We start from the raw sequence: 24,443 nt of genomic DNA on the forward strand, positions 1-24,443 counted from the left end.
TTTTGCCATTTTTATTAGTTTTTAAAAAAATATATTACTATTTAGTTCAGATTTGGTTTTTTGTTTATTACCAGTTAATAATTTCAGTGCTTCAAATTATTTAGATTTTATTAATATTGTAAATAATCTTAAAATTTTGATTCGATTTTAATTATTGTCTATTAATTTAGTTTTGTTCTTTTTATTATATATATATATATATATAACTTACGTTTCATCTATTATTATTTTAGTTGCAGTTTTAGTTTAGTTTGAATTTTTTATGTATTAACAGTACCAGTAATTTAAGTGCTTAATTTTAGTTTGTTTGCAAGGCAACATTTCAAATTTGGTCTTTTCAAAAGTTTCAAAAGTTTTTTTGTCTAATATTTATATTTTATTTCAGATTTATTTCAATTAACAGGAGTAGTTTTAGGTAATGATAATAATATGTCCCTCCCATACCTACCTAATCGAGACCCTTTTATATCCCTAGATCTATTCTGAGAACGAACCCCGCAAATCGAGACAATGGGTTGTTATTATTCCATTATTAATACCAATCAATTCCAAATGGCATTGATTTCTGCAGCTGTAGTTCTTAACGCAGGCAGCAGATGTCGCCGTTTCTTCTCACTGAACAATAAGCAGCATGAGGCCAACATACCGCCTTTATCACTATATATTTTCAACAGTGCTCGCCTGCTCACGTTCAGCTGCGCCCATAGAGGATAGAGCGAACAGAAACAATACCGTTCCCTGCCAAAAAACTGGATATCTCACAACGGTGAGTGCAGCGGACTTTTATGTTTATATCAATTTTATGTTTAAATTCCGTAAACGAGATAACATCCAGTTATTTTCAGGAGGTAAAATCTCATGTCAGGGATGTGAGCCTGGGATCAACAGCAGTCCGCTGCTGGATATAGAGGCGAAGAAAGGACCCTTATCAGCCACTAACTCATGCTAACTGACCTGCTAACTGTAGCCGGAGGATTGTTACATTCACTGTTCATTAGCTACCTTTCGGGTTTATTGGTTTGGTAGTTTCACGCTAAAATCTGTATACTGTGGTGGTCTGTGTCTAGCTAATTTAAAGGCTTAGCGGCTGATCCTGAGCGTTAGCGTTTGGCTTTCCTGCCGCAGATGATTGACGAGTCTCTGGTTGCTCCGGTTGACTGACCGGTCAAATGTGTAGGCTATACGTAGGTTTCTTGTCCTAACGTGTTTCTCTTTATTGTGACTCTCACCTGGCTTTTATCTGTCTGGTCTTTAATGCGTCAAGGATACATTGTAGCAAACCACAGGCTTGTACGTTGTAACAGAATTCTTCATTATATTGTAGCATAGTAAGCGTGAAAGAGGGCAGTGCTTTCCTTTCATGTCAGTGGTCAAGTGCACATCAAGTCCATCTGTTTATTAACAACAGTATTGCAATGAATCATTGAACTCCTTACATAAATTGACCATGGTAACAACAGTCTCTGCCAAAATTACATAGTTAATACAACGATCGAGTACTGTACTTCTGCTCAAATAAGCTTTTCAGCAGCCTTTCTGTCAATGTCATGACTGTACAGTTTAATATGATGTTACCACAATTACTGTTGTAGTAGCTAAGACTAGTAGAGAAGTTGACTTAACACAGGCTAGTGATGGATTCCATGTGTGTATATATACGATCCTTCCAAAGTATGGGGTCAATAAGAATTTTTTGAAAATGAATAATTTTATTCAGCAGGGATGCATTAAATTGATCAAAAGTGATAGCAAAGACACTTCTAATGTTACAGATTTAGATTTAGTCATTTAGCAGACGCTTTTATCCAAAGCGACTTACAATTGGGGGATACATAAAGCGATTCTTCTTAAAGAGGCAAACAGACACAGGAAGTGCTTGTAATACCAAGTTCTTAGACATTGTTCAAATAAGTACGAGCTAGAAAGAGAAGGAATAAATAAAGAGAGAGAATTTAAATTTTTTTTGATGATGAAGTCAAGTAGCTTAGAAAGAGATGAATTTTCAGCTGTTGCTTGAAAATTGTCAGGGATTCAGCATTCCGGATAGGGGTGGGAAGATCATTCCACCAGCCAGGAACGGTGAACGAGAATGTTCTGGACAGTGATTTTGAGCCTCTCTGTGATGGTACCACGAGGCGTCGCTCACTAGTGGATCTCAGACTTCTGAAGGGGATGTAGATTCGTAGTAGTGAGTGGAAGTAGGCGGGTGCTGAGCCTGTGGCTGTTCTATATGCAAGCATCAATGTCTTGAACTTGATTCGAGCCGCAACCGGTAGCCAGTGCAAGGAGATAAAGAGAGGTGTAACATGGGCTCTTTTGGGCTCGTTGAAGACCAGTCGTGCCGCTGCATTCTGAATCATTTGTAGAGGTTTGATTGTGCTTGATGGAAGTCCAGCCAGAAGAGCATTGCAGTAGTCCAGCCTAGAGATGACAAGGGCCTGGACAAGAAGTTGTGCAGCATGCTCCGTTAGAAAGGGCCTGATCTTTCTGATGTTGTGCAATGCAAACCTGCAAGATTGAGCGGTCTTTGCAATGTGGTCTTTGAAGGTCAGCTGGTTATCAAAAGTTACACCAAGATTTCTGACTGAAGTTGATGGGGTAATTGTACAGAAGTTTTATATTTTAAATAAATGCTGTTTCTTTTGGAGGAAACTGGTTACCATAGTACTTTTTTTCTGTAGGAGACTTTATCTTTTATAAGCTAGTTCAAACATGCTGAGCATATTCAAAAACCCATGTGAGGGGGGAAACCCCCCCGAATATAAAGCTAATATTCTGTGCTATAAAGAGACTGATGCTGATGCAAATGAAAATTAGAATAACCAATGTACTAAGCGTTCTGACATCTTTACTGCTTAAATTAGTCTGTATGCTGGATTTGATTAACATGCCCACTTATATTTATTGGTATAATGCATTATTAATAATTATTATCATAATATATGTTACTACCTTTATTGTTTATACAAGCTAGGGTTCACTAGAAATTTGTTTTTGCATTTATATTTTAATGTTGATCTCAAATTATGAGTAGCACTAGAACTAGTAGAGTAGGTAGTATTAGGTACTATCACGTTGCATTAAGCGTGCATTGCATAAAGCCTTTCATGGGGAAGAATTGCCTGAATTGCCTTCTTGTATTATGGGGAAGAATTTGGCCCCTTGTTAATGGAGCTTGTTTGGATGATGAAGTCTCCCGCTGGTGGGAAAATAAGAATGTTAGAGCCCCGTGGCTTTCATAGCACCTCCCTAATGCTTTATACCCTGTTTGTTTCACATATTTATAGTGAATGAGACAGTATATCCATTACTCTAAAACCAGTAAATTTTGCTGTTCAGGTAAATATTGTCATGCCACATTATGGGTACAGAAGTTTGTTTCTTGTGTGAAGGCCAGTCAAGGAATTCTACATAATATGGCTTTACTTTTTCACAAAACTATTGCATATTGTAAGGCAGGATGTTCATTTGCAGTTCATTAGGAAATTATGACTTGACTGGCGTCTAAAAGATTCTAATTGTGCAAAGAAACATGAAAGATGATACAATTATTGATGCTATGGTATTTTTCTCTTTCCAGGGAGCCATAATTAGTCCATTCTGGATGTACAGAAGTCACTCTGTCTCTGTATGGAAAAATCGCTTACTTGTGAAAACATTGGTGCTTCTGTAGTGAACCGCAGACTACTTTTGGGGTCAGTATGTTCAACTTAATGAAAAAAGACAAGGAGAAGGATGGCGTTAGGAAGGAGAAAAAAGACAAGAGAGACCGGAGGGAACGTATGTCAGCAGCTGAGCTCCGAAGCCTTGATGAGATGAGCATGAGACGGGGTTTCTTCAACCTCAACCGGAGCTCCAAACGGGACTCCAAGAACAAGTTGGAGATCTCGAACCCGATCCCTATTAAAGTCGCCAGCAGCACTGAGCTCAACCTGACTGACATTGAGTCGGACGGCCTCAGTAACCGCAGCAGCATGGTCCTGGATGCAGATCAGCTCAGTGCAGCCAGTTCCAGTGACGATCTGAAGGGCGATTATGGCCAAGATGGACACCGGAGCTCTGTCAAGGAGCGGGCGGCCAGGTTCGGCTCCCTCGCCATGCAGAACTCACAAATGGGTTCCATCATGAAGCGCTTCTCCTTTTCTCAGAGGAATAAAGATGAAAGTCCATCCGAAGGTTCCACACCTTCTGGGCAGAACTCGGCTGCCCCGTCTCCGCAGGTTGAAACCAAGATATTTGACCCCCAACGTAAGCCAAGTCTTCAGCATCATCAGCAACAGTCTTCTACTGGGAAAAAAGTGCAGGTTCCTGAGATTGTGGATAAGACGTTTTCAGCGGACCTCCGCTTGCCTGCTGTAGTGCCCCCGCAGACACCCGAAGTTCGGGAGCTGGTTCTCCAGAGGCGGAGCACTGGAGATTTCGGGTTCTCCTTGCGACGCACCACCATGTTGGACCGTGGCACGGATGGAGGGGTATATCGCCGAGTGGTCCACTTTGCGGAACCAGGTGCCGGCACCAAGGACCTGGCTCTTGGTTTGGTCCCCGGAGACAGGCTGGTGGAGATCAACGGGCGAAATGTGGAGAACAAGAACAGGGATGAGATCGTGGAGATGATTCGGCAGTCAGGCGACACGGTTCGGTTGAAAGTTCAGCCCATCCTGGAGCTAAGCGAGCTGAGCCGATGCTGGCTGAGGAACACCGAAGGGCTGCGGCGGGAAGCATTTGACGTAAGTCCACACTTTCTCTCTCTTCTCTCGTTCATGATCACAGTCTTTCCAGGTAACTCCCCACAAGCCTGCCCAGCTCTTACACATGTGGAGCCAACTGGTTCTTCTCAAGAGTACAAGCACATCATTTAAAATGAACATGTTCTTGTGCAACAGGAAGCAGATTCCTTTCCAGGGTGAACATCTGTCACAATGTCTAACAGAATCTTTTCTTCCTCCTGCTTTCCACAAGTGATGGTTTTAATGACAGGCTTTGAAACAGTTTTGATTGTGTTTTTCTTCGCAGTTTGTTGTGCAATAGTTGGACACAATGCGACAGTAAATTCAGATTTTCCTCGTGAAAATTTCATATGCAACAGCACACAATTTACAGTTTAGTTTTGGTATGTAACGATAAATTGCGCTTTGCTGTTGATGCTGGTTAGGCACATTCTTTTGTGTGAGATGAATGGGCGGCACAGCTCTTTCGTTTTTCCTTCACAGAGGGGAAACCATTGAGACTTATCTGTCGTGTTATGCGCTGCTTCCTTGTTAGATAACAGATAAGAATGGCACTTGGGCGTAAATGTTTTTTCTTTCTTTAGGATGGGTGGAGGTTGTGTCTTTATTAACTGGCCTGTTTGCCATTACTTGGATGGATTCAATCTGGCATGCTGTCGTGCCAAGCTGCACATGTAGATGCTGAGACAACTCACAAAGCTTCCTCCTACAGTAACCACTGAGGGCATTATGTAACTACACTCGGATTCCTAGCATTTAGCAATGTTGTTTACTTGCTTGGAAAAAACAGTACATTCAAATAACATACTCTTTTGCTGAGTAACATGCAGTTAGGAGACCTCGATAATTTGTTAAAAGGTATTCTGAAGCTGTCTGTGAAACATGAGAGCTCACAACAGAGAAATGTGACACACAAGCGAGCTTTGAAACCGAATCAGAGTGCATCTGAATCATTAGATGTGTTTGTGTGGGGAAAAAAGGTGTTGGTCGTTTGATAATTATTCCCTTCAGTTTGCTGTTTGCTGACAGTTATGAATTTAAATGGTCCCTTTGCAGCTACTGTTTATTTCTTCAGGGGATTCACAATCCTCTAAGGGTTCATGAGAACTCTGCTGTGGGTTTACAAGATGCAATGCCCAAATTAAATTGACAAATAAATGTAAATATTAAATAACATTTAAATTATTAAATAATAATTGATTAAAATAACATTAAATTATTAAAATAAATGATTAAATAAAATGATTAAATCATTAAAATACTAAAATATTTAATTACATGACTTATGTGACATTTATATTTAATAAATGCATAGTGTTATAATTTTAGGGGTTACTTTATGTAAATAATGTATGTGATATTAGCCATTCTCTGACATGAAGCACATTAAACTCGTTTTACAGTAAACAGATCTACTATTTACACATGTAACGGTTTTCCTTTTATCCATATTGCTGCCATTTATTTGTTAACACCAAAATGCTGTTAACACTGTGTGATGTAATTCGTCATTCGTTTTTGTGTCTGTCCAATTTGGCGACATTTCTTTCTACACCGCAGATAATCACAATATTTAATGTACAACTAAACTGTGTTGAGTAATTGTGTCAGCTCCTTCAGAAACTCTTTGACAGCAGACTTATGTCAGAACATTCTAACACATGCTCAAACAGCTATGCTTATGGCTTTAATCACAAAAGTCAATGACAATTAAATCAAATCACCTCTAAATGTAAAAAATGTTGTATTTACAGAAAAAGTTGCATTTGTCGATTTTATTTATTTATTTGAGAAAAATGAGAAATCCCTGGCCTTGACGGTTGCTTTTGTAAAATGTTGGCCAAATGATCATTTCGATTGAGGAATAAAGAGTGTTAAAAGGAATCCTAAGTGTTTTTGTACTTGTTGAAACAGCCCCTGGTCTCTTTGTAGTCAGTCATGGCCTAGAGCAGGTGAAGAGCAGCTGTATTTCTGCAGGCCGAACTGACTTACAGGTGCCCGACAGCAAAAAGACAGAGCACTTGGACAACTTTATCATCATCTTCATCATTACTGCATTTACATGATAGAAAATGAGCTGTATAGCCTAGAGTAAGGACCTGCTTCTCGGGTTCAGCATTTGTCCACATGATAAATCTTAACTCAAGCACTAACGTCAGGCTAATGGTACTATCCTACTGTAATGGGCTTAGAAAAATAAAGTGATCATCAGCCCTGCCTGTTTATGGAACCGCATGTTTGTGAAAGGCTTCCTAATGGATTTTTCCTATGGAATAGTCTTAACTTTCATTGATAGGCCAGATTTGTGACAGCATCATAAATGAAGCACTTCCAGGAAACTCAAAATTTGTTTAGCTTAAAATATTGAGTGATTCTTGCCCATTTTGTATCGTAACAATTAGAACCAACCGATTCATCATGTGCTTCTGCAAATTAGTCGGTGGCGAGCACCTCTATCTCATACCAGAGTGGGTCTGCTGTGCTATTTTGGGTTTTATCAACAAACAAGAGGGACTTGCTTTGCTGCATAGTTCTTAGTCAGCCTCCTCGCTGTAGTCATTATATGGTTCATTACATGCCTCAGGTCAGTGAGAGTATTCTGTGCAGGTCACCCTGACTCTCGCCCCACCGTCAATTGCTCTCTCGTCTTTTGGCAAGCTGTGCTACAGGCATTGTCTGGAACATCTAATATGTCCTCTGAGAGCATTCATTTTTAGCTGCTTTTGTTGTGGATCTGTTTTAAAATAAGGACTGGCAGAATGTACTCCAGTGTGTGGAAGTGATTGTTTATTGATTGAAGTGATTGTTGACAGCAGCGATTGTTTATTAAAACGCAATATTTTCATTAGGATAGACCAATATATCGGCCAGTCAGGTTATTCAGGTGATATCTGGCCATTTTAACCAGTTTCACTTGGCTGAAGTGTTCTTCATTTTACTTTATCCCACCCAGATTCTACTGAAACTTGTTATTGGATTGTATTTCTGTTTGTTGAAATTCTTATCAGTTTTTTAATTTAATTTTATTGAATTAAGTAAAGGTTAAAAGGGTTGGTTCGACCAAAAATGAACCTCGTGTTGTTTCAAACCCTTAATACTTTTGTTCATCTTTGAATCACAAATGAATGTATTTTTAATGAAACTTTAGAGATTTCTGTCCCTCCAATGAAAGTCCATTACACCAAAACTTTGGCGCTTTTGGCGCAAAAGTAATCCATATGAATCGAGTGGTTTAATCCAAGTCTTTTGAAGAGACACAATCTCTTTATGGACTGGACTTTTGGAATGGACTTTTAATAGAGGAATAGAGATCTCTTAGGTTTCATTAAAATATATCCATTAACCTTTTAATAACTTTAAAGTGTCTTGTGCTATTTTTAAATTGTATTATGCGTAAAACATTATATTGGCTAGTATGGCTACCCTAACTTTACTTTTATTGACACCGGCAATTGAGAAATCCATATTGGTCATCCATTAATTTACATTTCACTTTTTTCAACTTCAAAACAACACTCCACTATACAGGTGCATCTCAGTAAATTAGAATGTCGTGGAAAAGTTCATTTATTTCGAGTAATTTTATGGTGTGGTTTTAAGGTGAAGATTTTCATTTAATATTTATATTCGATTTTATCTCTGCTTTATTTCAAATTTAGTTTTAGTTAACAATAACAACACAGATGTTAACATGATTTTAGTGTGAAAAAATTGCTTGCTTACCTTTTCTGTGTAACTTTATATACACTTTTACAACTTTGTTTCATGACAATGGAATGAACTTTAAAACCCTAAAGGAATTTTAAAAATAATTCAATCTGCTTTACAACTCAAATAATACAAAGATTTTTAACAAAACAATAAAATTGTAGGCTTCATGTTTCTGCTTTTTGAATACTCTAAACTGTTTACTTCCATTGCAAGTGCCCACAAATAATATTTAGTAATTTTATGGTGTGGTTTTAAGGTGAAGACTTTCATTTAATATTTATATTCGATTTTTATCTCTGCTTTATTTCAAATTTAGTTTTAGTTAACAATAACAACACAGATGTTAACATGATTTTAGTGTGAAAAAATTGCTTGCTTACCTTTTCTGTGTAACTTTATATACACTTTTACAACTTTGTTTCATGACAATGGAATGAATTTTAAAACCCTAAAGGAATTTTAAAAATAATTCAATCTGCTTTACAACTCAAATAATACAAAGATTTTTAACAAAACAATAAAATTGTAGGCTTCATATTTCTGCTTTTTGAATACTCTAAACTGTTTACTTCCATTGCAAGTGCCCACAAATAATATTGTGATAATCAGCATTATGCCACAAATGCTGCTGTTTGAGCATAACGTGTACAGGGTGTCTGCGGGGTCTTAAAAAGTATTAAAAGTTGATAAATCAATTTAGAGAAAATTAAGGCCCTTAAAAAGTCTTAAATGCCTTTTTTCAAGATATTAAATTTTGTATTATTTTTTCATTATGTATATTTGTCCGAATAGTAGGGTTCTGTGTAGTTTATTAATGGAATCCCGCAAAATTTGACGTCATCCGTTACGGCTCTCACTGACTGACTGCGCCGCTGTGTGATAGCGCGGGGCTTGTTGATCCCGCTCTCGCTGAACTTCTGACCATTACCGCACGCTCCTGCGATTTTTGTGTCCGCTCCTTTTTTCAAGATATTAAATTTTGTATTATTTTTTCATTATGTATATTTGTCCGAATAGTAGGGTTCTGTGTAGTTTATTTATGGAATCCCGCAAAATTTGACGTCATCCGTTACGGGTCTCACTGACTGACTGCGCCGCTGTGTGATAGCGCGGGGCTTGTTGATCACGCTCTCGCTGAACTTCTGACCATTACCGCACGCTCCCGCAAACATTCTGTTATTGTATGTAATACAATATGTGAATGAGCTCTCGCAGTCGCAGTTCACTTTCGATTTCTTGATCGTGTGCACACTGTGTAAAGGGAGCACATGTTATGATAAAAGATATTTGTCAGTGAGCTCGGGATCTGTTGAGGAGCAAACCCTCCAACATCTTTGTCAGTTATCTCTCCTTACTTTTGACCCGTGATCAGTCAACTCTGACATCTGCAGCTCGTGTTGGGTGCAGGGTGGTTGTTGTTTTTTCCACGAAATTGGGCTGCTTTTAAACTTGCCACGGGTTGATTTTCCCCAGTGGGTTAAAGGTTTGAAATATTGCATAAATTACATTTGGTTGAAATGCTTGTACTGAAACATGCGATTTTTGTGTCCGCTCCCGCAAACATTCTAATATTGTATATAATTTTTGCGCATCAGGGTGCCGCTATCAATATGTGGGGTATTTAAATACCTTTTGAATGAGCGCTCGCAGTCGCAGTTTACTTTCACTTTCGATTTCACGATCGCGTGCTGTGTAAAGTGAGCACATCTTACAATAAAAGATATTTGTCAATGAGCTCGGGATCTGTTGAGGAACAAATCCTCCAACATCTTGTCAGGTATCTCTCCTTACTTTTGACCCCCGATTAGTCAAATCTGACTTCTGCAGCTCGTGTTGGATGCAGGGTTGTTGTTGTTTTCCACGAAATAGGGCTGCTTTTAAACTGTTGCCATGGATTGATTTTCCCCAGTGGGTTAAAGGTTTGAAATATTGCATAAATTACATTTGTTTGAAATGCTTGTACTGAAACATTTTGCATTCTACCTATAATAAAACTGTGCTAAATGTTTTGGGCCACACTAGTAGGAAGCATTTGAGCTGCGTTTATGATAAATGTGCATAACAGTGACTGTAAAATATGTATTTAAGGGATGGAAATTACATTTTTATATTTGGGACATGGTAATTGCGCTACTTTGGGCGTTTTTTTTTTTTTTTCCCCACTGGCATGGGCTTGGGATGCACAATTAAAATGATGTAATACTTGTGATCATTATTTTACCTTCCATGATCATTCAGACATGATCAGGTGCAGTACTGACACACTGTCATGTCTGCATCAAATCAAGCACTCCGTAATCACAGGTAAACTGTCTGATCAGTCAGATGTTTGTCATGAGAAGTGCTCCACAAAACAGCTATGGTTTGCAGACATAAGAGTTGATGTGAAAAAAATACATCTTTTGAATATACTGTGTGAACTCATTGCCCCGTTAGGTCAGAGAGCTTTATTTTCCCTCATCATTAAGTTTTGTCAGTTGTTTTGTTTATTGGTCTAATTCTTGGGTTGCATTAGTTAGTCACTCAATTAATTCTCTTGTGCTTGGTTCCTCCCTTCTGAATTATGTTGTATTGATAAGGAGGCATCACAAAGTAAGTCTGTTTAGTTGTGCTATCTTACAATCAATATATAGTAAATGTAAGTTAAAGTGTCGCCGATGTAACCGGTTAAAACTTGGAGTGGCGATGAAGTCTTAAAATGTATTGAAAGAGTCTTTAAAAAGGTCTTAAAAGGTATTAAATTTCACTCCATGATTTCTGTATATACCCTGGTGTAATGAACCTGATGCATTTATTTTTTAGTGTGTCTTTGAAGTAGCTAGTCTGCCATTAGTACAGGTTTTCCAGCGTCTTCAGCACTAAAGGCTGTTGCTGACTCTGTCGCAGTGAAATGACTGTGGAGGCATCGTCATGGGTGGCAGTTCATTACGCCTGACTGAACTCCAGCAAGGTTGCTTTATTGGTCTAATTCTTGGGTTGCATTAGTTAGTCACTCAATTAATTCTCTTGTGCTTGGTTCCTCCCTTCTGAATTATGTTGTATTGATAAGGAGGCATCACAAAGTAAGTCTGTTTAGTTGTGCTATCTTACAATCAATATATAGTAAATGTAAGTTAAAGTGTCGCCGATGTAACCGGTTAAAACTTGGAGTGGCGATGAAGTCTTAAAATGTATTGAAAGAGTCTTTAAAAAGGTCTTAAAAGGTATTAAATTTCACTCCATGATTTCTGTATATACCCTGGTGTAATGAACCTGATGCATTTATTTTTTAGTGTGTCTTTGAAGTAGCTAGTCTGCCATTAGTACAGGTTTTCCAGCGTCTTCAGCACTAAAGGCTGTTGCTGACTCTGTCGCAGTGAAATGACTGTGGAGGCATCGTCATGGGTGGCAGTTCATTACGCCTGACTGAACTCCAGCAAGGTTGCACTCCACAACACTGTCTGCAGAAGAGTTACAGCTGTGCACCATATGCCCCCAGACCCGTATACACACACACAGGTTGATGCAGACATTCTGACACCCAGCCTCAATGTGCCATCATGCTGTTTTACAGGCAATGTGAAAGCATGACTTTGCAGTTAACAACCCTCAAAGGTCCATCATTAACAGTACACAGTGGAGGCTGCATCAAGACCACAAAAATGCTTTCCTTGGCATACAAGTCTCTCATGAGAGTCTTTCTTACATAAACTTTTAACAATGTTGAAATAAGTTGGAATTTGCTAATCACAGTTTTTCTCATCACAATTAATAAACAATCCTAAATGTCAGTTTTGCAGTATAGTTTCGTAATCACTGGCTGCAAAGCCTAGCACATCGTGATTATACTGTAGTTTTCTTGTCTCGATAGACAGGGCCATACTGACTCCATCTCTGCCGCAGGACTGGCCCACAGCACCCCAGGGACATTCTGCACCATACTGCTGTGCTTCTCTTCTTTTCCACTTAGAATAGACTTAAGCAGAAGAGATGTCAGTGAATGATTGTTTTCTACTTAAAACTGTTCGCTGAATGATTGTGGCATGTTTACATGCTGTATTTCAGTGCTGTAACCACCCACAATCCATTTTAACCAGGCTCGCGTCTGCTGTTGTAGACTTTTGTGCTGGGGTTAGGCAAAATTCAGATTTGAAAAACTCGTTTTGCTGTTCATTCCATCTATTGTTCATTGAACTGTTCTAACTTTTGTTGTGCTGTTCTGCCATTCTATCTGTATTGTTCTACCGTTCTGTTTATTGATGGCTCTATTGATTTTGCTAGCGTTCACTCTATGGTTCTGTCTGTTGATCATTCTATTGTTCTTGAAAAACCTTTCTAGTTAACAAGACAATGTTATTTGAATTTTGGTTAGGGCTGGGCAAAATGGCCAAAAAATTATCACAAAAGTGATCCTTTTTCCAATTCAGGGATTCTGGTATAAATTTTGTTTTAAATTTGTTTCTTACATTTCTTACATTTATTTAGTCATTTAGCAGACATTTTTATCCAAAGCGACAATATCTTTCACTTGGATGTTATAAGTTGCACTGAGTAAATACATTTCAGGTTGCAAAGCAACAAAATGTGATTACTTTAAAGGGGGGGTGTACTTTCTTCTGCACTGGAAGCTCCTGTTGCCAAGACAAATTCCTTGTGTGTGTGTGTGTGTGTGTGTGTGTGTGTGTGTGTGTGTGTGTGTGTGTGTGTGTGTGTGTAAACAAACTTGGCAGTGAAGCTCTTTCTGACTTCTGACTTCACAGTTTGCAGTGCAGGCTGCAATATTAATAATATAATACATGTTGTCTCTTAGAAATGCACATTTGACAGTAGCTTGAGTTGACCGTAGTAGTAGCTTGAGTTTGGATGTAACAACCTCATTTATATGATGAAATTGAATTATTCTTTTTTTTTTTTTTTGTAAAATAACCATTGGTCTTCCATAGTAGCATACATTTAGATCTTGATAATCAGAGTTATACCATGGTAAAAATGTAACTATATGGTTTCTAGGTATTTGTATGAAAAACAGTAGTCTAAATACATTTAGTATAAAAGCACAAACGCTATAGCTTAATCACAAAAAATACTGTAATTGTATTCCATTACTCCTTTAATACATGTCTACACAGGGCTCGCAAAATTTCAAAATCCCTGGTAGCCCTTCGGGCAGGCAGTCTTCAGATTTTGGTTGCCCAAAAATGAATTTAACTAGCCCGAAAAATATATATTAAATTTTTTCTTCAAATAACAAGTCAAGAGAGTAGGGGTGCAATGGATCACAAATCTCACGGTTCGGATTATATTACATTATCAAATCACATTTTAAGTCACAGATCGGATAATTTTTCAGATGAGCAAAAAAAATATGGTTATTTATTAAAGTAACACTTATTATTTAAAGAACAATTTACTACTTTGATACCACAGCAAAAACTAGTAGCATATAAGGATGTAACGATTTACTCATCACGATGTGATATGATTCACTATACTGATTTCACTATACAATTTTCTCACAATTAATTTTTTAACAAAATGAGGTTTAAGACATATTTTAAAAAAGGTGTCCTTTTGTTTTTTTTCTCAGACCAAAAAGGCTACACATTGCTTTGTGAAATTGAAAATGTCAAACAATATACTAACTTGAAATTTTAAAACAAATCCCAAATCAAATAAATAAATAATACAAATAAAAGAAATGTCTCCATGCAAGTAAACTAAGGTTTTGCCTGTGTAATCACGATCCAAACAAAGATGCTGCATACATGTTATTTAATTTAAAATTTTGAAATTTGAAACACAAACAAAATGGTCTGACTTTAGCTTTGTGATACTACATAAAAAATCTGAACGAAACAAAAACAGCAGATGGGCTGAATGAGATGCAAATGTCACTCTCTGACAGCAGGTGGCGCTTATTTATAGGCTGCTGCCCCTTTAAGGCCGAATGCATGGATCCAATATAATGATGCACGTGTGATTTCTTTCTCCACTGTTTGTTAATTTAAGACATAAAAATACTTGCCAAGATAGTTATTTTGAGATAATTTTGCGTGTATGTGTCCATTCAAGCGAAAGAGGAATCAATTTTGTGTTCGTGCTCTGCCTGAAATGCCGCTCTGTATGTGTGCGAGCCGCGAGCACCAAACTGAATTCTTCATGCACATGAATGGTTTAAAACGCTTGAATGTTTAAATTGGTAAGACTTAGAAACGCGTGTAAATGATAAACTATGATACTTTCACCCCTGCAAGCGAGTGAACAACGCAAATTAAGGAAGGGATCTTATATCACTATTCAAGATAGCCTGTCGGGCAGGGCAGTGATACATTTTGGTAGTCCGACTGGAAAACACAATAGCCCCGGGACATCGGGCTAGCGATTTTGCGAGCCATGCTACATTAATGATACAATAAAATTCGATATGAATATCCCACATTTCTGCCACAATACCATGGTGCAGTTAGTGTTACTACAGTAAATCCATGGTAAATGATGGCGGTTTATAGATCGAAAAGTCTTCTGACTGTATAGTTGCACACAGTATAGTCTTTCTCCTGTTTGTCAGCACTTTCATCTGGATTTAAACCAGTTTAAATCACTGATTCATTTGTGTTCTTCGCTGAATTCAAGTGCTTCACACTGGATCTCACAGTGCTGTTTAATGGTCGCGTGACTGAGACTTATCAGTGAGTAAACGCATCTGCTCTAGTGAGCTTGTGCTGCACTGCCATTTGAACTTTGCGCCAAGTAGATAAATGCTTCGTGTGGTGCGTTTCAAATGAGTATCACCGTTTCATTCCGCTTTTGGAATGAAACATTATATTGAACTTTATCATTTTATAGAGGAAAATTGTATCACTATAACGTTTTTTCGCCCAGCCCTAATTTCGGTTTATTGTATTTTATATGTTTTCCTTACATTCAAATTTTAAATATTTCAAACCTGTTTGCTGCTTCCATTCAAATTCATATCAGATTGAATTGGAATTTAAAAGGCATGCATTCAGTTCGGAATGGCTCCTAACCATCACTTACGAGGTGCTAAAAATGGACACCTTAACAGGAAGATGATTTGATTTGGGTGTGTGTGCTTGAATGGAATCATCTGTGATGACTCCATTCAAGTTAATGGATTAAGTGAGTCCATTAAGTGAGTTTGGCTACTTTTTCCCTCTATCATTTGGTATCAACCATTTTAACTTAAAAAATTGCTCCTCAGCTGAAACGTTCCCACTCTCTTCCCTCTACGACCTCCTTTTCTTTGTTTCTCTTTCTTTCTCGCTGCCTGTGGGTTTTGGTACTTCTGTTGCCTTGGCATTGCTTCTGAGAGGTCTGGGAGCACTTTTACCATACATGTAAAATAACAACCACTGAAATCCTAGAGGCTCACCGACCAAAGATGATAGTTACCACTCCATGGATAATATTACTTTTCTATTGTGTGAACTCAAATCTGTTTTTTTAACTACAAGATTTAAAGGTTCATCCTTTTGTGAATTTTTTTTTTTGCACATACTTTTTTGCTTGTGTTTTGGGGAAACAATGTTTGATGTAGCACACCATAAGAGAACAAACCATTCAGGACTTACATGTATGCGCCCTGTGTTCTGTTTTTTAATGGATGTGCTGTGGGGAAAAAAATCAAAAATCAATCACTGTCACCACTAGTTCCCATGAGGACTTCGGCCTCACTGCGGATGCACTCAGTGTTGAAGGTTCTACTAAAACAATAAGCCATGAGAGGCTTTTCTTTAACTTCTAATCACAATTTTTACTACTAATCACAATTGGTTTTTCTGCATGAACAGTGTCTACAATTTCCAAGTAGTTTGGTGAATTCAGCATGCAGCCACAGGTGCATACTATATCATGTATTGCCTATTTTCTTTTGGCTTTGAATGTGTCCACACAATATCAGATTTTAGAGACATAACCGACTGTTTTTTTCTGCTGATATTGAGAGGCATGATCGAGATCCCTCCTCAGAGTGTACATGCACTGTAGCTCTTGGCCCTTCCAGTATTATTTTACTCCATAAGACCATGAGCTCTGTTCAGGAAGCTGTCCTGATTTGATTGGCTCTCATTTTATCTCAATCTTTTCAACATTTCTGATCTCTGAATTAAACATTTGTTTTCTTTGGACCTCAGCAGCATTTTATGTCCTCCTTTCCAAAACCACAGTTAATGCATGAAGTATCATTACAACATGTACTAGCATACTTTAACAATAAACTAGGGCTGCCACTAACGGCTATTTTTATTTCGATTAATCTATCGACTAATTTATCGATTAATCTAAACGATTAATTTCCCACAAAACAAATCAACAATTTTACTTAAGAATGTTTTATTAAACTATATTTCATTAAACCAAATGAAATCCAAAAGTAAAAAAGTAAAGTGCAACATAAAGTGCAAGAAGCAAGTGTCCATCTCATAGTCCAAATCACTGAAATCAAAGTTCAGTATTATAGTGTAAGAATGACAACATATCCACGTGTTCTAGTCTACTAATACAATTATAATCAAAAAACACTTTTTTTTAAAAGGAGTATTTACCAGAAATATTATTTACCAGAATTTATTTAGGAGAAAAATGTAAATGTACAGTATTTATGAAAAATACATATTTTAAATAAAATCAATTAATTGGAGATGTTTTTGATTATTAAAATTTAATGGAACCATTAAAATGCAATCCATAAAATAATGGAAAACAGAATTGGGTAAAAATAAAGCTGTAAAACTCAATTAATTAGACAGGCTTTTTGATTAATAAAATTTAATTTAACCAATTAAAACGGAGTATAGAAAAATGAAAATGGAAAAAACTGAATTTGGAAATAAAACTGATTTCATAGTGCCCTATAATAGGGTTTGAGCTTTTATTTTGAAACCGCGATGTATTCTCCTGTGTTTGCATAGATTTATAAATGATTTACCTTACAAATCTGATGAAATGGAGCATGTTGCATTCCCAGATGAACGTTATAATAAACCCAAACTCACAACAACATGCAGAGATGGGGTTTGAGATGCTCCACACATGTAAATGATAACAGTTCCTGTGGAACTAATGTGAATGGAGCCGCTGTGTGACGCATGTACTTAACCTACACGCATGTAAATAATTAAAGTGCATATACTGTATTAGAACTGCATCGCATATAATTATTTAATTAAATTGTAGCGTTTGTGAATTCACAATTATGCTTAATTATGATTTTTAAATGGGCTTAATATATCATGCAGCCTTGGAAAACAGACTAATAATGTGTTTTATACATTCTCTTCTGTGAAATGCGCCACTTCCGGTATTTTGCCGGTTAGTCGACATGAGCAAAATGAAGTCGAGGATTTAAAAAAATTGAATAGTCGAATGAAATCGACGAATCGCGACAGCCCTACAATAAACATTATTATATTTATTAATTATAGCACAAAAAGTATTCTCGTATCTTCATAAAGTTAAGATTGAAGCACTGATGTCACATGGACTATTTTAACAATGTCCTTACTTCCTTTCTGGGCCTTGAATGTTTCAGTTGCATTGCTGTCTATGCAGGGTCAGAAAGCTCTCGGATTTAATCAAAAGTAGTCTTATGGGTTTAGAACGACATGTGGGTGAGTAATTAATGGTAGAATTTTCATTTAGAATTAGATTAATATGTGCTATAAACAATTGTTATTCATTGTTAGTTCATGAAACCTATCGTGCCAACTGAAAACTAATAAATAAATGCAATTTAATTTATAAAACTCTAAACCTGTTTATAAATGGGTTGAAAAATGGAGCTGAACTGCAGCATTTAAACAAATCTTTACTGCACAAAGACATTGTTTTTTTTAACTGGAACTTTTGTGTGAACTGAGTTACAGAAGTGATTTGGATATCCCAAAACTATGTATGTTTTAAGAGGAGCGTGTTTGCATTCATGGCGCTCAATTGTGAAGCTGTGTGCATTATACAGCGTGGCAGAAAAGGGCGATGTAGTATTTTGTCACACTACAGTTAGTTACTCACCAACAGTAATCCTGTTCTAATTTGACTGCTGACCTTTAGGGCAGAGTGCCATGTGTCATAATTCTGGGTGTGCCAGCCAGGAGTGTGATATGAGGGAAGTAATTGAGCGTGTTCAGGAAGCCCTAGCACAGGAACTGGGATAAAGAGACTGTTTTTACGTACTGTGCCTGTCACGCCATTTGAGATAAGCTTTTAAGTGATTTAAATGGCCATTCTTCCCATGTGAATTAGATGACGTGCTACAGTAGTCCTTCCGCATTGTTTTACAATGGCTTTTCTCAGTATTATTTTCCTCTCTTAAAACACTTTTTTTGCTGGAAAAGTCGTAAACCTCTACTAGAGTATTGCTATTTGAGGGTAACATCCTTTATTAGCAGTGTACAGTTGTTTGCTATAGATTGCATGGGTGTGATGATACAGAACTGCAGTTGCCACACCATCATTTTTTGTGCTTGATGGGAATCATGACGTGAACTGTATTCGTTGCTTGTTTCTATGATTGGCTTGTAAATGTTTCCTCCTCCCTAAAGTTAAATTCTTGGTATTTTTGGAATTTGCTTTGGAACAAACATGACACTTCCCGACCGGGTCTTTGGAGAAAGCAGAGTCAGATTGAAAGAGGTGGGGCCAGAACAGCATATTTCATCTTTACACTTGAGGCCACTCTATGAGAATGTTCAATTCAGTGGAATTTAATTTTAACAGCTACAGATTACATAACATCAAGTTTTTTTTCAACCGATTACATTTGTCCAGCATTGATTCAGTACAGCCCTGCCATGGCAGATGTAGCGACCCTTTTGATTGGAGCCTATAGGTACTTTACACCAGTAACATGTCAGAAATTACACTGAGTTTCTTCTAAATAAGAATGTACTTCTTCCACAAATTTTTTTTTTTTTTGGAGAATTTTGGGACCCACTTTCCTTGTTGATGCATGTGAAGTAACACTCCATCCATCCATCCGTCCATCCGTCCATCCGTCCATCCATCCATCCATCCATCCATCCATCCATCGCAAAATAATACTTTTTTGAATATTTAGATAATTTTCTTAATTTGTTCTCAGAAATATGTTTAGTCAGTAGCCAATTAATTTTCAGTTTCATGAAGCAACACTCCATCCATCCATCCATCCATCCATCCGTCCATCCGTCCATCCATCCATCCATCCATCGCAAAATAATACTTTTTTGAATATTTAGATAATTTTCTTAATTTGTTCTCAGAAATATGTTTAGTCAGTAGCCAATTAATTTTCAGTTTCATTTATAAAATGCAAAGTGTCTCTCTCAGGCAAAAAAACAAATAAAATCTTTTGTAACATTTTATGCATCTTTGCTGAATAATCTTTAAAATACTGTTGACCCCAAACGTTTGAACTGTATGTGGATAACTTTTTTTCCCACCCACAGTCCTACTTCAACATTTGGTTTGGTCTGTCTGCTCGTAATGCCAAAGATAAAACGCAGCAGAGAGCTCAATTGAAAGCCCACTTTATACACATTAACATTTTGCATGTGCTGCATGGTCCGGCCCACTCAGCACAGGGCCTTGGTGAAACGGCTGTGATTGGCTGTGACCCCAGCCCGGAGAAAGGCCTCTCTGTATGGCTCTACAAGGAGAATTCCCCTCTTTTTTCCTTCCTTCCACTCCACATCCCACAGCCTCTCATGTATCAGCTCAGCTGTTTTTACTGCAGGCTGGATTTAGTTGAGGCTGCCCAGATCATACCGTTCTCAGCATCTAAAGCTGTGGTCTCTCACAGCAATATATATCTCTAAAGACTCTCAGGGGGTTTATCCAAGAGCACGCCATACATGCATTTTCATTTGGCCATGAATTGAGTATTAATGACAGAATGTTTATTTAGTAATCCTATACACAGGATCTGAATCAAACCCCATTCAGTCATGACTTAATTTGTTGTAAAAAGCCTCATGAATTGTCAACCGACGCTCTGTCCTATAAATTGTAATTTATAACCCCCTGGAAATAGAAACAATTTGAAGAGAGCATAGGGAAAGGAATGCTCATTGCCCGGGGCTTATTCTTTTCCATGCAGTCCAGAGTGGTTGTGGTCTGGGCTGAAATACCAATAATTCCTGATGGCTCATAGTTTATTGTTTCTCTCTGGATGTTGTTCCAAGACTTATACGCTTGGCCGTGTTGGTTAAAATTAAACGCACTGCATGTCAGTGATTATCCTGTGTTGACTCCAATGGCTTATTATGGATGCTGCTCATTACATCGCTCCGATACCATTGATCATGGGACTGTGGAGAGGCCTCAAAAAGGCCTTTTATTAGAGCGTCCACCCCGAGGGAGGGAGCGATGTGAGTCTTGGCATCTCTCTAACACCATTCTCCACCAGTCTACCCCAGTAACGGAGGTCTTTATCATCACAGTTGGAAAACGCCACAATCTGTAATCGAGGAAGGCCCTCCCCACAGAGATAAGCCACCGTAAAGCAGTGTAATACGGAAACGAGCTTTATTTGGATTATCTTCCAGATGTTCCACTGACCGTGAGAGTGATTCCGAGTCGGGAAATCCTCATTTCAGCATTTACAGACCACGAGTACTGCTGAGTAAGTGTTTATTATGACAGTATAGGCCAACACACCCACTTTATAGTGAGGCCTACTCATGCCTGAACCAGAAACTATGCAATAAGGCGCTTTTATTTTTTATTTTATTTTTATATTTTATTTTATAGTGTTATATTTAGTTATTTATCTGATGAGCCTATATAATGTTATATTTTCCTTATTTATATTTTTAGCATGTAATATTCTATTTTATTCTATTCAGTATATAATATGTAATTTTCATGATTTATATACTACCATGGTTTATAGTTTATTTTTATATTCGATCAAATTGTCGGCCGAAACTGTTTTGGAGGACTGAAATTTACCAAAACAGTGACATCTAATTAGTGTTTCTGGTGCGTTTGGACTGTTTCAGTGTCTACTTTGTGCATACAACGTGGATAAGTTAGTTATAACACCAAATAAACATGAATTGACATCAGAAGTTATGTTGAGAGAGCTGAAATTTATCATGACTCATGTGATCACTCAATCAGTGTTTCCACCATAGAAAAACATCAATAAAACAGCTTGTAAACGTCATGTGACATTTACCTCAGAAAAGCCATTCATTGTCCATATAAACTAGATAGTTAGCTAAGAAAAAAAACAACTTTTTAACCATTTTAATTAATGTGTACTATATTACATATTCATTTTATTTTTACTTACGCTTTTGTCTTTGTTGATGTATGTTTAAATAAATCTGTCATGACAACAACTTTTTATAACAACCAGTTTAACGGTTTTTAAAAAAAAATATATAATAATAGAATAGAAACAATAAATAAAAACTATATAAAGCACACACTCACATATACATACACGTTAAATATATATATATATATAAATATTATTAAACAAATTTTATTAATTTACTATTAATACGTTTTGGTTCTGGTGTTTCAGTAAAAAAAATTAAAAATCTATTTTGGTGCATCACTAGTATCATGAACTAATCTTAAAGGGGTCATATGATTTTTGAAATATGAAATTTTTCCTTTCTCTTTGGAGTGTTACAAGCTCTTGGTGCATAAAGAAGATCTGTAAAGTTGCAAAGACTAAAGTCTCAAATCCAAAGAGATATTCTTTATAAAAGTTAAGAGTCAGCCACACCTACTTAAAACGGCACGCCCCCACATACCTACGTCACTATCTGGGAAGCCAGCTGTTTATTAAACCGCTTACTATAGTGCCATTTCTAACTATTGGCAGAGCTGGCAGTTGACCTCTGCATTATGGAGGGCCTCCATAACTGTACCACAGTACAATATAGGTAATGGCATATGTTTCATGTTTACATTGTGCACTCCCCACCAAGTACAATATTCTGATTGTTTGCATCTTGTTTTTAAGCCCATAAATAATAATGTACTTGTTCTAATAAATTTATATTGTAATGTACTCATTCTAATATATTTAAAAAATAATTTACATTGCTGGTAGGTTATCATTGCACAAATTAACACACACTCTACAATTTAAAAAAAAAAAAAGTTCTAAACTAACGCTCTGTCTTCACTGTATCTAACACACACACTCTCAAGGCTGATTTAAGGCTGATTTATACTCGACGCATCTGCAAGTTCGCTTAGGTGCACGCGGCAAATATGACGTCATCGCGGTGTTGGCGGAAGTTTGCTTTGAGTGCGCACGCGACGTCGTTTCGTGTGGCGGTGTGCACAACATTTTTTTGTAACTTTCCGCACAGCTCCGCTTCCGAAGATGCACGAGTTCAAAGCGACTCTAGCCGAACATGCATGTCTGTGCCAGCATTTGTGTGAAACCGAAGCAGTTTGATGTTAAGTGCAGTCACACACACAGATCACGCTGCGGCCGAACTCAGACATTCAGGAACAACTTTTTAGCGCTGCCCCGCAGTTTGATCAACTAAATAGCTTAATCGCTCAAGAGCTACATTATCTTTCTCAACAAGGAGCTGGTAGCATCATTGTTTCTAAAGGAATTAAAGCCACAGCTTCACTGTTAATAGAGAAACGCGGCAAAACGGTGGTAATTCATACATACACAGCCTCTCTCTCTTTCTCTGTGTTGTAAATGAACAGTTGATGAATTACACTTTTCTGAGAATAGAATATTTAAATGGAGATCGCTAAACTGCAAGCTAACCGCTGTTTTCAGAAAGCAAGCGCGTTTATCCACAGTGGAGAGAGAGAGCGCGCGTACACATGGTTGCTAGGTTGACAAAGATAAGTAACACACTTAGCAGATATTTCCGTATTGCGCAAGTGTGAAGCTCTGTTTGGGGGATCATGTCTCTTTATATCAGGCAACCCAGTTGTGTTCCTCTGCGGCCAGATTAAACCTGGTTGTAGCCTATATATGCTCTATTCATTCTTTTTTAGAAACGCTGCACTTTTCTACTCAATTTTAAACGTTGTAAAATTTTAAACAAATTAAGAGTGGTCCACTGCTGCACACGTGCCACAATATCGATACAGGGCCAGCATCATATGACCCCTTTAAATTTCAAAATGGCTAAATTCCTTATATTTAGTTGGAAAAATTAAGATGCTCTGTTTGAGTGGTGAGACCTGAGGTTTGGAGGAGGTGAATGAGTGCACTCTGGGTACAGGATAAAGCACCCTCACACACACTAGCCATTACCCACAATGTGAGTCGCCAGCCTCCGCAAGGCAGACTGGGTTACCAGCACAAACCCAACCGTGCCCACTGACCGACCAATGTCAGATCTGCTCCATCTGCCTGCCGTTCTCCATGTGAGTGTCAGGGCTGGGTTGTGTCATTATAGGGAGGTTTTCTGGTAGTGCATTTGAAGCCCTTGTGGCCGGGAATCATTCTTGGGCGGGGCGAGGCTTGGTGGTCTGGTTGAAGTGGGTTACGAGGTTTCAGGGTGCACTGCAGGGTCCTCCAGGATCTCATTCTGTCCCTAATATACTGCTTTCGTCTTCGCCATTTTCAATTATTTAAAGAGACCTGCTTCAGGCAGACTGAATAATGAAAGAGCTTGTCAGAGCATGCATGCGGCATTATGAGGAACAGGGTGGAAAAGAATGGGACTTATGGAAATTAGGAACATGAGTTATAGGATTGTGTGTAATTAAGCACTTCTTGTAAATGGTCTAGGAGCACTTCAGCCTTTGTTGACGCCCAGCAACACTGCCGCCATGTTTTGAGTATGGGGCGGTCATCTTTAATGAAGGGCTTTTGTGTGCTGAGAGCAGCTCTCTGCCGGCTGATACATGGCACGGCACAGTAATGAAAGGGCCTGCCAAAACGTGAACATTTGTCCTCGTGCTGTTTGTTACCTGCTCAGGCTAATGCTTTTACTTTGCTCATTATGTTTTTGTGCTTGTACAGCATTCAAACAGTTGTTTGTGCCATTCTTGATGTAATCTTAAAATTGAATTATCACTTTTCAG

At 37.7% G+C, this 24,443-nt stretch overlaps 1 protein-coding gene across 1 annotated transcript in view; it reads left to right on the forward strand.

Moving 5' to 3' along the window:
* The first annotated feature begins 667 nt into the window (after window positions 1–667).
* myo18ab (myosin XVIIIA b) overlaps window positions 668–24,443 on the forward strand; it is a 103,394-nt gene continuing 79,618 nt past the window's right edge. The window contains exons 1-2 of the mRNA XM_016282172.1: window positions 668–766; window positions 3,581–4,727. Of these exons, the coding sequence (XP_016137658.1) occupies window positions 3,702–4,727 (1,026 nt within the window). The 5' untranslated portion in view covers window positions 668–766; window positions 3,581–3,701. The remainder of the gene's footprint in view (window positions 767–3,580; window positions 4,728–24,443) is intronic.

The sequence above is a fragment of the Sinocyclocheilus grahami genome, unplaced genomic scaffold (assembly GCF_001515645.1).
Source record: "Sinocyclocheilus grahami isolate Dianchi unplaced genomic scaffold, SAMN03320097.WGS_v1.1 scaffold155.1, whole genome shotgun sequence".
Lineage (NCBI taxonomy): Eukaryota > Metazoa > Chordata > Actinopteri > Cypriniformes > Cyprinidae > Sinocyclocheilus > Sinocyclocheilus grahami.